A 13,874-nucleotide genomic window follows, 5' to 3' on the forward strand; every position below is an offset into this window, starting at 1 on the left:
TCCAGTATTCTTGCCTGGGAAATCTCACGGTCAGAGGAGCCTAGTGGGCTACAGTCCAGGGGGTGGCAAAGAGTCAGACACAACTTAGCAACAACAGCAGCAGCAACACACAGTCAGGTAGGTTGGTGATTTGGGGAAATATCTCTTGATGGAAATGTGGCATAAAGTAGAGAGTGATACGACCTAGCAATATGGAATATGGAGTTTTATAAGAAATTAAAATATGTGTAGAATGTGCTGTGCTGTGCTTAGTCGCTCAGTTGTGTCTGACTCTTTGCGGCCCCATGGACTGTAGCCCAGCAGGCTCCTCTGTCCATTGGGGTTCTCCAGGCAAGAGTACTGGAGTGGGTTGCCATACCCCCCTCCAGGAGATCTTCCCAACCCAGGGATTGAACCCAGGTCTCCCACATTGCACATGGATTCTTTACCCTCTGAGCCACCAGGGAAGCCGATGTATAGAATGATTGTTCCAAATATTCAAATAATAAGGTCTGTGGCTAAAGAGAAAAAAAAAATAAAATGAGATCAGAAAATTTGAGAACTACTGATTAGATCATTCCATGCTGATGGATTTTAAAGTTGTGTCCAGTTTTTCACTCTTGTAAACATTGCTGCCATGTCCTTTTTTTCCCCTCACATGTGTGTGATTGTTTCAGTAGATAACTTCCTAGAAGTGCTGTGTTAAAAGGATAGGTACATCTTCAGTTTTAGATGTTGACAAATTGCTTTCTAACATAGTCGTCCTAATTTTCCCATAGTGGATGAAAGTAACCTTTCCCTATTAGTAATTATTGTAGCCAATTTCATAAATTAAAAGATGGTTTTACATTAAAATTTTTTGTATTTTTCAAATATCATTTGGGTCAAGTGGTAGAGAATCCACCTGCCAATGCAGGAGATGCAGGTTCGATCCCTGGGTCAGGAAGATCCCTTGGAAAGGAAATGGAAACCCACTGTATTGGAAACCCAAGCAGTATTCTTGCTTGGAAAATCCCATGGCCAGAGGATCCTGGTGGGCTCCAGTCCATGGGTTGCAAAGAGTCAGACATGACTTAATGACTAAACAACAACAACAAAAATTATTAGTAAAATTGGATATGTTTTCATGGCTATTAATCATGTTTCTTATTTTTATAAAGTGCTTGTATATCATTTTGTCCTGTTTTGATGTGTGGACCATCTTTTTCTTAACATATTTGCAAGAGCTCTTAGGAAAAAGTAGCTTCTGATAGTCAAATAGTGCTGCAGATAATTTTCTCAGTTTCTTTTCATTTCATGAGATTAAAATATCAGAGTTTTTTCCCCTCGTTACCATATTTATTCACCTTTTCTTTTCGGTTTTGTGTCATTTGTAGATCTCACCTACACCAAGTTATAAAAATACTTTTCTGTATTTTCTTTGCCTGATTGGTGATTTTTAACCAGTTTGATTTAAATTAAACCCATCTTGGAAATGTGACAGCTCAATTTTAGTACTAATCTAAATAGGACCTGTGATTGCACGTAATAGAAACTTGAATATTTCAGAGGAAAATTTAGTTTAAAGATGATGAATCAATTTAGAGATGTAATGTATTTCTCACACCCCACTGCCTTACCTTCTAGTACTAATACTTCCTTTTATCTGCTATTTTTCTGTAGTTGAGGAAACGTGTGAAACTTGAAGGGAAAGAACTTGAAGAATACTTGGAAAAAGAGAAACTAAAGAAAGAAGCTGCTAAAAAGCTCGAGCAGTCAAAAGAGTAAGTTGTTTTCAGGCAGATTGGAAGTTTATATAATTTGAGAACTTGTTTCTACACAAAAGTGTTTAATTGAAAATACTTAAATTTTCTTTTGACTTTATTGCTTTCAATACATCTTTCCAGTGGTGCTAGATTCTAAATTCTTTTCAGTGCTAATGTTAACATGTATTTGTTAATTGGCCTGTTATTAATTGGCAGTTTACACTGTATTTCACAAAATAGTAGTCCAATAATACTATCATTATCACTGAATTAATATTGACTGTTAATTTAAGATTAATTTTATAAATATTAACTAAAAATCATTTGGGGACTTGCTGATCTGTACCTTTTCACAAACTCCCTTAGGGCAGACATAGATTCCAGTGATGAAAGTGACGCTGAGGAAGATATTGACCAGCCCTCAGCGCATAAGACCAAGCATGACCTGATGATGAAAGGTGAAGGCAGTCGTAAAGGAAGTTTCTTCAAGCAGGCTAAAAAGTCTTATCCTATGTTTCCTGCCCCAGAAGAAAGAATTAAATGGGATGAATATGGAGAAATTATCAAGTACGTGAGCAAAACAAGCTTTTCTTGCTTCTAGATTGGAGGTAGTAACTGTGTTGTCGCTTGAGCTCAATGAATTTTGTCTTTCTGGTTATCATGTATGTAGTTTCTGAGTATCTCAGCTTGAAAGATACAGAAAACTTTTAATTTAAAATGTTAAAATAGAAAGGTTGAGGAACATCTAGAAAGCTAATATTAAAGGAGAACTGATAGTTTTATTACTTAGGTATGTGCAATGTTTTAAAAAGATGATCACTACTCTTTCCCCTCTCCCCACTTAAAAAGAGAGGTGAGGGACATGCAGGGCTTCCCAGGTGGCGCTAGTGGCAAAGAACGCCAACGCAGGAGATAGAGGAGACATGGGTTCGATCCCTGGGTGGAAGGATCCCCTGGAGGAGGGCATGGCAACTCACCGCAGTATTCTTGCCTGGAGAGTCCTATGGACAGAGGAGCCTGTCAAGCTGTGATCCACAGGGTAGCAGAGTCAGACACGACTGAAGTGACTTAGCATGTGCACAAGGGACATGCATTGGAAAAAGGTGTATGATATGAAGAACTTTTGACAGCTAGAGTTATGTTAAGTTGGGGAAATGGGTTGTGTTTCAGGTAGTATTGCACACGTGTTTTAGTTTCAAGAGGAATATGAGATACCATGAGTGGAACCGTGGAAAATCTACCTACACCCACTATTAGAGAAACAACTGAAATCATATATTCAAATCACAGACTTGAAAACACTACTGTCCTGAATAAAGATCAGTAAATGTCAGATGCCTTAGCATAGTGCATGATGTCTTTCATAGTTTGGTTTCTCCCTACTTGCCTATTATATTTCTCTATATTTCTGTTACATTAGTGTGTGTTCTCCATTCTCCTACCAGCCTTCTCTCAGTTTCCTTCTGCTCAGCCTTTTCTTTTTTTCTTAATTGGAGTATAATTGCTTTACAATGTTCTGTTAGTTTCTGCAGTACAATGAAGCGAGTCTGCTACATGTATACATGTATCCCCTCCCTCCTGGCCTCCCTCTGACTGCCCCTCAGCCCCACCCATCTTGGTCCTCATAGCTACTCAGCTTTTTCATGTCATGTGTTTACACATTTCTTTCCTTCAGCCTTGTTCCACCTTCCTACCCCAGGCTTTCAGGCTGCTGAGTCTGGCCTCACAAACTCCTGGAAAGTTTCCCTCTTCTCCCCCGCCACCCCAACACAGTTAGCTCCCTCTCCTGTACCTTCTTTGTTCTCCTTTAATGATGTCTTGAGCATATGGTCTTAGGTCATCCTTGGGTTTAATTAGGAAAATTCTACTGTTTATTTGGCCCTTTAAAGTAGTAGGGAAAAAAGCTAACAATCTAAACAGTGCTGGAGAGTTTGCTTACCGCTTCACTTAATTAGTGCCAGTCTGTTTAGCATATGGACAGGGCTCCTTAGCTTCAATTTTCTTATCTTAAAAATGGAGGTAAGAATAAAATAGGTTGTGCTTTTACGGCACTCAGCATAGCACCTGACTCGCAGTGAATGCGCATTAAGTGGTTGCTGCTTGCCATCGTTACGTGGATTACAGCTGGCCATGTGCTGCAGTGTAATATGGATTACAGGCAGAGATACTGGGCTCCTGCGGCGGTCTAGGTGCTGGTGGCAGAGGCCTGGATTGTCAGAGAGGAGTGTCAGAGGGTTTGGGGCTAGGGCAGGATAAATACCGAGATTAGAGAGAATGTTTTAAAAAAAAGTTTGCCTTTTAATTTTAACATAGAACTCTCTCTGATACTCAAAAATAAATGTGCTAGTAGTTCGTTGAAATAAAAGTGAAGGCTTTTGAGGGAGCTAATGGTTTGTATCTTGGTCTTCTCTGTAATAAGCAAAAATGGAGAGTCCTCTGCTTTCGTCAGGCAGTGAAGGAATAACGGGTGGGGGGGCATCTTAGGGAACCTAAAGGAGATCTGAGATTTGTAAGATTGAAAATTGACAAGAGAAACCACAGAAATAGAAAATGAATTACTGGAACAAAGGAAGGGCCAGGTTGCAGTAGTACTTGTAGCAACCACTAAGGTCTTTGAATGACCTGTTTGGACAGGGCCTTTTCACGCCTCACATGGTGTGTTTTAAAGTGTACTTGATGGTCACAAAGAACCTAATATATGCTGTCATTTGATTACTGAAATTGTGAAGTTGCATTGACTTTGGATCAAATGTATATTTGAATCTTGAGATATGTGAGGAGTCTAAAAATTATGCCATCTACTAATTAGTTGTATATATTAAATAATGTTAGCTTGCTTGTTACTACTTCTAATTAGAGGCTTATTATTTAGACCAGAGGATTTCTTAGTGCCAGAACTTCAAGCTACTGAAGAAGAAAAAAGCAAATTAGAGTCTGGCCTGACAAATGGAGATGAACCCATGGATCAGGATTTATCTGATGTTCCTACTAAGTGTATTTCTACAACAGAATCTATTGAAATAAAGTAAGTGCTTTTGTTGCATTTTGCAAATAGATTACAAAGTAAAATTTTCAAGTACTCGAATTACATAATTGACATTGTTTCAGAGGATATTTCTGAATATTCACTAGGAAGTTTGTGCTTAATTTTTTTTCTTCTTGTGATATATGGGAGTTTTTCCCTTTATTAATGATATTGAAATGCCAAAGTGAATTGGTGGTAAGGAGGGGGTTAAACTTCACATTGTACATTTATGTGAAGAAACATTCTTTCTGGCGTTTTTAGTAAGTCAAGTAGCAGGTGAATTTGTGTAATTCACAAGTTTAATTTTTCTAAGAGCTTGTTTAGTAAAATAAACACCTTGACTCAATTACCTCTAGGGCACTAATATCTTAAAAACACCACTGTGTCTTAAAAATACCATTTGTGAACCTTTTTTCCCCTTTTTGTTTAGTGCAGTTAACAGCAGCAAATGATCGTTTTGGAATATATTTTTTTAAAGTTATTAGAGAGCAGAGTGGCTTATTTGTCTAGTAGTATCATTTAGTATACATTCTTGAGTATAGCTAAGAGCTTAATAATACATGTTAACAATATAACACAGGTATATTCTCAAATCCTCATGCTACATGTTGATATATTTCTTTCCTGATGATAAAAGCTATTAAAAACCTAATTTTAGAATGAACTTAGCAGAAAAGGAAACTTGAATAATCATCTAATTACAGAGCCAGGGTTACTTACATAGACTATGAAGGACGCTCTGATGGGGATTCCATTAAAAAAATCATCAATCAGATGAAACCACGCCAGTTAATCATTGTCCATGGACCACCAGAAGCCAGTCAGGATCTCGCAGAGTGCTGTCGTGCATTTGGTGGGAAAGATATTAAAGTATACATGCCAAAGCTGCATGAAACAGTCGATGCCACTAGTGAAACTCACATCTACCAGGTAAGCGTGCTGGCCTTCAAGCAGCAAGTCCTAGGGGGTGAGATTATTGGTGGTTTCCAACCTCAGCTCCACATCAGGAGAGCTTTGGGGGAGTCAAGGGGCTTCACTGTTTTGGCCTTAGTCTCACCAGTTACATTAGAATCACTGGAGGTGGGACCCTGGCATCAGTAGAAAAGAAAATTTGCCATGTGGTCCCGGTGTGCAGTCGAAGTTAATAACCTTTACTTCGGAAAGTAGACAGGGGCCCTAATGATCTTATGGGTCATTGGGTCATTACCAGTTACAGTGAAGATCAGATGAGTGAAAGATTTTTAAACTTTAATACACAATACTAAAGTTAGAAAATTATAATAATAGGTCATATTTAATTGTCAAGTTATACTCTGTGGGCTTTATTTCTCTTTTTCCCCTTTGCATCATATCTAGGTGAGATTAAAAGATTCACTTGTCAGCTCCCTTCAGTTTTGTAAGGCAAAAGATGCTGAACTAGCTTGGATAGATGGTGTCTTAGACATGAGAGTTTCCAAAGTGGACACAGGAGTTATTTTAGAAGAAGGAGAACTAAAGGATGATGGAGAAGACTCTGAAATGCAGGTGGATGCGCCTTCAGATTCTAGTGTCATAGCACAGCAGAAGGCCATGAAAAGTCTGTTCGGAGATGATGAGAAAGAAACAGGTGAAGAAAGTGAGATCATTCCTACTCTGGAACCTTTACCACCTCATGAGGTAAAAAAGCATGTGCTGCTTCTCCTCTCTCCCTTAATTTACACTTTGAATTTTCCTTCTATGTTTTTAACCATTTAAAATGCGTCATATGTAGACTCATTTTGAAGTTTTAAAAAACTTACTAAAGATAATGTCCCTGTGCTTGTGCGTGTGTGTCCAATATGGCTAGAGAATAACAATAGTAGAGAACCCTTTAGCAAATCTTCTTCTAAGACACGTAATTATTTTATGATTTGTTTTTTCCAGAATAGATTTTTAAATGTTAAGTTTGATGATTGGGAGGGTCACCTATCTACTTCTGTTATAGTTAGGAGATTTATAATTCCATTTTTCTATGTTGCCTATTCAGTTGAACCCCTTTTGTTTTTGATACAGTTAGAAATGTTTTATTTAGTAGAGAGATAGTTTTAGTTTGGTATTTTGTTTACGTGTTCTTAAAAGATATCTAGTTAACTGGCAGAGCTGTAAGATAGTTTAACGTACGATAATATTAAAAGCACATCATGAGAGTCTTACACAACTGTCCAGTGATATCTTTAGCCCTTCTATGCAATAAGGAATGAAGAGATGGCTTCTTTCATCAGATCCCCTTCTAGAACAACTCTTGAAATTGCAGGAAGGAATTAGAAACTTTTCTCTCTGCGCCAAAGCTGGCACTCTCCAAAACAGCTTCAAAGTAGCAGCATTACGTTGAACCACTTGCCTTTCTGATTCTAAAACCCACGGTGTCCACCACATTCACAGTGAGGGGGGGAGAACAGTGGAAGTGGGACCAGGGAGAATTACCCTCTGAACTATATACAAAGGACTGGGATCTGGAAAATGAAATTTCAGTTCAATTCTGCCTACTGGCCCTCTCGTTGACCCCCTTCGGCAAGTGGGTGAGTGAAAAGCGTAACATTATCAAACATCTTTCTGTTATTATGAGGCATGACTAATAAACTTGATTGTGAAACATTCGGAAAATGTGAAGGGCTTTGTAATGTTAAATAAGGAGGTAAAACTCAGAATAACAACTAGGAATGTGATTTACAGACTTGAAATGATCTGTCAAAGGAATTCAGGGGATAATAGAAAATATCTTCAAGATCATGTGTTACTTCTCTTTATTCAGTACAACTCTGTGATGGTGTTCTGTTTGAAATTCTTCTTTCCCCTTTAACTTTACCTCAGGTTCCTGGACATCAGTCTGTTTTTATGAATGAACCAAGACTGTCGGACTTCAAACAAGTTCTTTTACGGGAGGGGATCCAAGCTGAATTCGTAGGAGGTGTGCTCGTTTGCAACAACCAAGTAGCAGTCCGTAGAGTAAGTGTGTTTTTAGTAAGGAAGGGCTAAGTGAACAAATACTTCTGGTATTTTGTTATTTTGAATTCTGTAATTCTTGATTGAGTTAATTTTATAAACTGGAAATCAGTAAGTTAAATTTATAATGATGACCTTGAAGACTTTCAAAAGGGACTGTCAAAGATGTGATATATAATTTTATTGTAGATTTTATTATTTGAATCCTCTGACATTTATGTGTCTATGTAAAATTCATGACTGGAATATTATGTTCATATTCTGTGAATTAGAACAATCACTTCCTAATCAATCATAAAGTAACCTAGTTAATATGTTTTGGTTATCATGTCTGCATATTAATGGATAGAAGATGTACTAAAGAACTTTTTTTTTTCCACTTGGTTTCTAGACGGAAACTGGACGCATTGGATTAGAAGGCTGCCTTTGTCAAGATTTTTATAGGATAAGAGACCTTTTATATGAACAGTATGCCATTGTGTAAAGGACATGATGTCAAAAAGTATCTGTTTGACCTTTCTAAGAAAAAAGGATTCTTATTCTAAGCTTTTGCTTTTTCGTTTTGTAACATATAAAAAGAATCTGCCAGAAAAACTTAACATACATTTGATTTTTAAAAATGTAAATAGAAACCATATTGCTAATGCTCAAATGAGCATGCTGCCTTTTGGCTTTCAGAGTGTCAGCGATCCTTACAAGTGCATAGGCCTTGGAGTTGAAGGTAACTGGCTTCCTTTACAGACCCCTTATTTTAGAAGGGCTTTTACTTGAATTAAACAATGCAACTTAGCAACCCGTTCATGGCCTTAGAGAAACATGTTTGCATGAATTCTTGCAAACAGTTTCTTATATTTTCTGGAATGAAAAGTAGGAATTTCTTTTTAAAAGATGTGCTGTAAAAAAAACAAACTGATAAAACAGTTTTTTGAGGCCTATGTATTTAAAAAACAGAAAAACCAAGAGTATGTGCTGTAACTCTTGAATTCCTATATGCAGTTTTCTTCATGTGGAGCCTCTCTTCTCCATGGCATGTTTCCCAGTGATTCATTTCTGTGAAATAGGGTACATTTGGTTTAGAAGTCAGTTTTTATTTCCCCCATTTCTTATTTTATAAAGATTTTGTTCCTGTTATTGTTGTTCAATTTGAATTATAACTGTCATTTGGATATATGTAATTGAAAAAAAGCTAGTCTTAAAGGTCTTACATATGTTTAAACACATCTTAACTCACAGCTTGGTTACTGTATTGGAGACTGTTCAGTGCTTTGCTTTCAGGGGAACAAATGTTGAACCTCACATTTTTATAAGGTAACAGTATAATTAAGAGGTGTAAATGTGTTCATCTCTTAGGCTCCCTTTCTCCTAAGGTTGCCCAAACAGTGGTTGAATTTTATACACGTTGCTACAAAAATAATACTGAAGTTGGACAAGACCATCCTTTCTATGTTCATGTCTTTCTTGGGGCCAGCAGCCTTGATACAATGTAAACCACTTGTGTTTAAGAGTAAAAACAGTACATGCAATTTGCATTGAACTTAAAAATGAAAATCATGTCACCGTGTTGTAATCTGTTGGTGCTTTTTTTAGAATGTAGCGTGATCATGACACACCTTGATGTTTACTTCTTAATTATTTAACCCTCCTCTCTCTACACTTCAGCATTTTTAGAAGAATCAGTCTTGTTTAACTTATATGGAACTATGCATAGTACAACCCAGTGAGATCAGACAAGAATTAATATTTCATTGTTTCAAATACTTACAGAGCTCTTACTGCGAGTTAGATTGCTAATGCAAAGTTTACAGCCTTCTGGTACTGAAAACCAGATGCACAAAACAGTGTTACAGGTGATGAAGATAAAGGGTATTTTTTTTTTTTGGTAGAGCTTTGAAAAAAAATCACTTCAACTCTTACTGCTGAATAGAGTAAGCCTAGAAATCTATTTATATTCCAGAGAAAAGAAAGTCTGCACTTGTTTAATGGCTTAAAGCATCAGATTATACATATTACATTGCAATACTGATATTGAAAAATCATTTCTTGCTTTGTCTTTTTATTGTCCTATGAACGGGGATTAAATTTTAAAGTACTGCTTGAAGATGGCTGTGCTAACTAATGTCAATGCAGGAGCAATGTTTTCACCTGTTTCTAGATGACAATATTACTAAAATTTCTAAAATGAAGACATTTGTTAAGTCTCAGTTGCTTAAGAAAAATGTAAATTTTAAAAAGGATTCTGAGATAAATCATGAGCTCAGAAGAACTTTCAGATTATCATTTTTCAGAAGCAAACTAAATACAATGGACCATCAATTGATATCTATAAATAATTTGGTTAAAAAGAAATTTTATTCTGAGATTCATGTCAGTGGGATTATAAATGTCAAATATTACAAATTTTTTTTTATTTTCATGAACCAGTAGGTGGCCTGAAACAGAAGTGAGGAAATCAGTTTTCTAAAGAGGGCCTTTGCCTTTAAAAATTTTTTTTAGATACAATTCACATCCTTTAAAATTCACTCTCTTAAAGTAACATTCATTGAGGTTTTTTTAGTATATTTGCAAAGTTGTGCAACCATTACCACTGTCTAATTCCAGAACACTTCATCACCCCAAAAAGAAACATCATACTCATTAGCAGTCACTCCCCATTCCTACTTCTCAACTCTGGGCAACCATTAATCTGTTTTCTGTGTTTATGAATTTACCTATTCTGGATAGTTAAAAAAAATGGAATCATACAGTGTGTGGCTTTTTGTGTCTGACTCTTCACCTGGCATTACTTTCAGAATTCATCAATGGTGTAGCATGGATCAGTAGGTTTTTTGTGGCTGAATAATACTCCGTGTGGATGCACCACATTTTGTTTAGTCCATTCATTGGTTGAGAGGCATTTGGTTTGTTTCCACTTTTTGGCTATAATGAATAATGCTGCTCTGAATGAATATTTGTGTTCAAGTTCTCGTATGGGCATATGTTTTCAAACTAGATTGGCATATACCTAAAAGTAGACTGGCTGGATCATATGGTAACTCAGTGTATCCTTTTGAAAAATTGCCAGACCATTTTCCAAAGTGGCTGCACCATTTTCCATTGCTCCCAGCAGTGTATGAGGATTCCAGTTTCTCCATGGCCTTGGCAGCACTGATGAACCATCATCTTACTTTAGCTATTTTAGTGTGTATGAAGAGGTATCTCATTGTGGTTTTGATTTCCATTTCTCTAATGACAGATGATTTTGAGCTTCTTTCTTGTACTTATTGGCTGTTTGTGTATCTTCTATGGATAAGTATCTGTTCAGATCCTTTGCCTATTTTTAAATTGGGTTATTTATGTTTTTATTGTTGAGTTAAAGAGGTTTTTTTTTTTTTTTTTTAGTGTACTCTGGATACTAAATCCTTAACGTATGTGACTTGCAAATATTTTTTCACATTTGTAGACATTTTTTTCCCTCTCTTGATGGTGTCTTTTGAAACACAAAACTTAAATTTTGATGAAGTCTAATTTATCTTTTATTTTTTAATTCCTTGTACTATTGGTGTTGTATCTTAAAAGCCCATTGCTTTATCCATTGTCACAAAAATGTATGCCTATTTCTTTCCTAAGAGTTTTGTGGTTAAATATAGTTCTTATATTTAAGTCTTTGATTCATTTTGAGTTAACTTTTATATATGATATGAGGCAAGGGTCCGATTTCATTCTTTTGCACTTGAATATCCAGTAGTGCTGGCATCATTTGTTGAAAGACTATTTCCTCATTAAATTTTCTTGCCACTTTTGTTGGAAATCAGTTGCCTGTGAATATATGACTTTCTTCTTAGAGTCTCAGTTCTGTTTCACTGATCTATCCACATCTATCTGTGGATATCTATCACACATCTATCTGTATGCCAGTACCAGATTGTTTTGAATACTAACTGCATCAAGTTTTTAAGTCAGCAAGTGTACATCCTCTAACTTTTTTCTCTTTCAAGATTATTTAGGCTATTCTGGTTCCCTAGCATTTTCATATGGATTTTAGAATTAGCTTATCAATCTCTGCAAAAAAAAGCCCTCTCACTTTTAATAGGGAAATAAGCCCTCCAAACTTTTAATAGTTGGAATTTATAACTTAAAATCTTAGAACATTAAGGCTGAATGGGACTGTAGAATTCATCTAGTTCGACACACTTATTTCAGTGTTGAATGAATGGGCCTGTGGAAGGGAAGGGATTTGCTTAAGTCAGATAGCTGGTCAGAGACAGAGGTGGAATTGGAACCTAGCCGTCATAGAGTTCATTCATTTGATACTAAATGAATCTAGAACCCTTCTAGAGTCCACTAATTCAATACTAAAATAAGTATGTTGAACTAGATTAATTGTGCAGTCTGAGGTTTTAAGCTGTAAATTTCAACTACATTTTTTTTTCCTGCACTGCTGTACTACTCTGGTTCCTTAGTTATATTCACTCTGCTTAGGGGGAATATGTTCACTTTATCTGCTGTAAGGACAGTGTGAACAATAGTTTGCTAAGAGAGGACTGCTTCCATCCTGTGTAGTGGCCAGTAAAGGTGGGCCGGGCGGGGTGGGGCAGATAGGGTGGGGACGGGAAGGGTGAGTGTCACATCCTGTACTTTTCTTTGGTTTTAAGGTTCTAGAGGTTTAGATAAAATAAGGTTATTGTCCTTTAAATATTGATGAACTCATTACCACTTAAGGGGTGTAAGTGGTGGTTGGTGATTGAGAGGTCAGCTGTTTGCTTGTTTGGGTGGTGGTTGCTCCCCACCACCCCAACCCCTTGTTTATCCAGCCGTGTGGCATCTAACAGAGTGGATGGATATGTGACGATACATGGAACTAGAGAAGGAACCTTCAGATCTGCTGCCTGGGTGAGGATCAAGGGAAGGTTTTTCTCCTTCTTGTGCTTTTTCTCTCACTCTAACCACCTTAATTATGTTTATGAGAAAATACCCCAGATTGTCAAAATAAAAATGGAGGACTTTGCTGAAAGTGAGGGTATCTTTGTTTCTCTCTCCCATCCATCTCTACGCCCACCTCCCCCACCACACACACACCCTCACAACTCTAGTTTTTGGTGCTTTTTCCTTCATTACTCAAGTCCATTTCATTTTAGTTCTTGAAGTTAAAATGTGATTTCGAGGAGCAAAGTAGTAGAAGTTTGGAGAGTTTTGCATCTCTTCCTCATTGTTGAAGAGAACCTCAAGTGTATGTGCTTCTTTTGTGACACTGTTACTGGATTCCGTGGATCCTACTCAGACTTGATACTGAGTGATAATTTCAAGTGGAGAATACACAAAGGATTCATAAGGATGTACTACATCACTTTCTGAAGTTATTTTTAATGTTCAGTATCCAGTTTTTCATATGTATTTCCTTTTTTCCTCCCTTGACACAATTGTAATTTTTTTTTGAAAGTGAAAGTCACCCAGTTGTGTCCGACTCTTTGGGACCCCGTGGATTGTAGCCCACCAGACTCCTCTGTCCATGGGATTCTCCAGGCAAGAATACTAGAGTAGGTTGCCATGCCCTCCTCCAGGGGAATCTTCCCGACCCAGGGATCGAACCTGCCATCTCTTACATCTCTCCTGCTTTGGCAGGCAGGTTCTTTACCACTAGCAAAAGACTATTAATTGTTCATTGGAAACTAGTGAAGGCTTGAAACAAATCTCTCTGGGAAGCTGTTTTTATTCTAAGTGTGCTGCTGCTGTCCTTGTTTATTTTTGGAGCTCTCATTTCTCTTCAGATTCGTGTACCAGGCTTATGAGAAACATAATTTATTTCAGAAACACATTGTGGCCTTGGCCCAACATACACCATTACCATTTGACTCTAAAGGATTCCCCCCGCCCCCACAAATATTTAAAAACTTTTCTTTTATAGACAGACATTTGCTATCATAGAAGATTTTTTATATTAAAGAGTTATCTATTAAATACCAAATTATAATTGAAATAAAAGTAGTGAAATATACCACAAATCATAAAGATAGTCATAGTTTGGGTTAAATTTCATACTTAAGTATCAAAGGATGTATGTCTGATGAGATTATGGAAATCCTGTTATAAGAAAAATACTACTTTAACCTAGATGTACAGGATTTAAATTCTCAAGGTTTCTCAATATCTCCCATATGTAATTTTTTTTTTAAGGAGACATATTGTAG

At 36.8% G+C, this 13,874-nt stretch overlaps 1 protein-coding gene across 2 annotated transcripts in view; it reads left to right on the forward strand.

Moving 5' to 3' along the window:
• The window catches only part of CPSF2 (cleavage and polyadenylation specific factor 2), a 35,443-nt gene extending 22,743 nt beyond the window's left edge, over positions 1–12,700 (forward strand). For both annotated transcript variants that reach the window (XM_043921709.1, XM_043921710.1), the window contains exons 10-16: positions 1,642–1,742; positions 2,091–2,291; positions 4,597–4,749; positions 5,454–5,679; positions 6,106–6,405; positions 7,579–7,713; positions 8,102–12,700. In XM_043921709.1, the coding sequence (XP_043777644.1) occupies positions 1,642–1,742; positions 2,091–2,291; positions 4,597–4,749; positions 5,454–5,679; positions 6,106–6,405; positions 7,579–7,713; positions 8,102–8,194 (1,209 nt within the window). In that variant the 3' untranslated portion in view covers positions 8,195–12,700. The remainder of the gene's footprint in view (positions 1–1,641; positions 1,743–2,090; positions 2,292–4,596; positions 4,750–5,453; positions 5,680–6,105; positions 6,406–7,578; positions 7,714–8,101) is intronic.
• Positions 12,701–13,874: the final 1,174 nt, after the last annotated feature.

Source organism: Cervus elaphus, chromosome 13, assembly GCF_910594005.1.
Source record: "Cervus elaphus chromosome 13, mCerEla1.1, whole genome shotgun sequence".
Taxonomy (NCBI): Eukaryota; Metazoa; Chordata; class Mammalia; order Artiodactyla; family Cervidae; genus Cervus; species Cervus elaphus.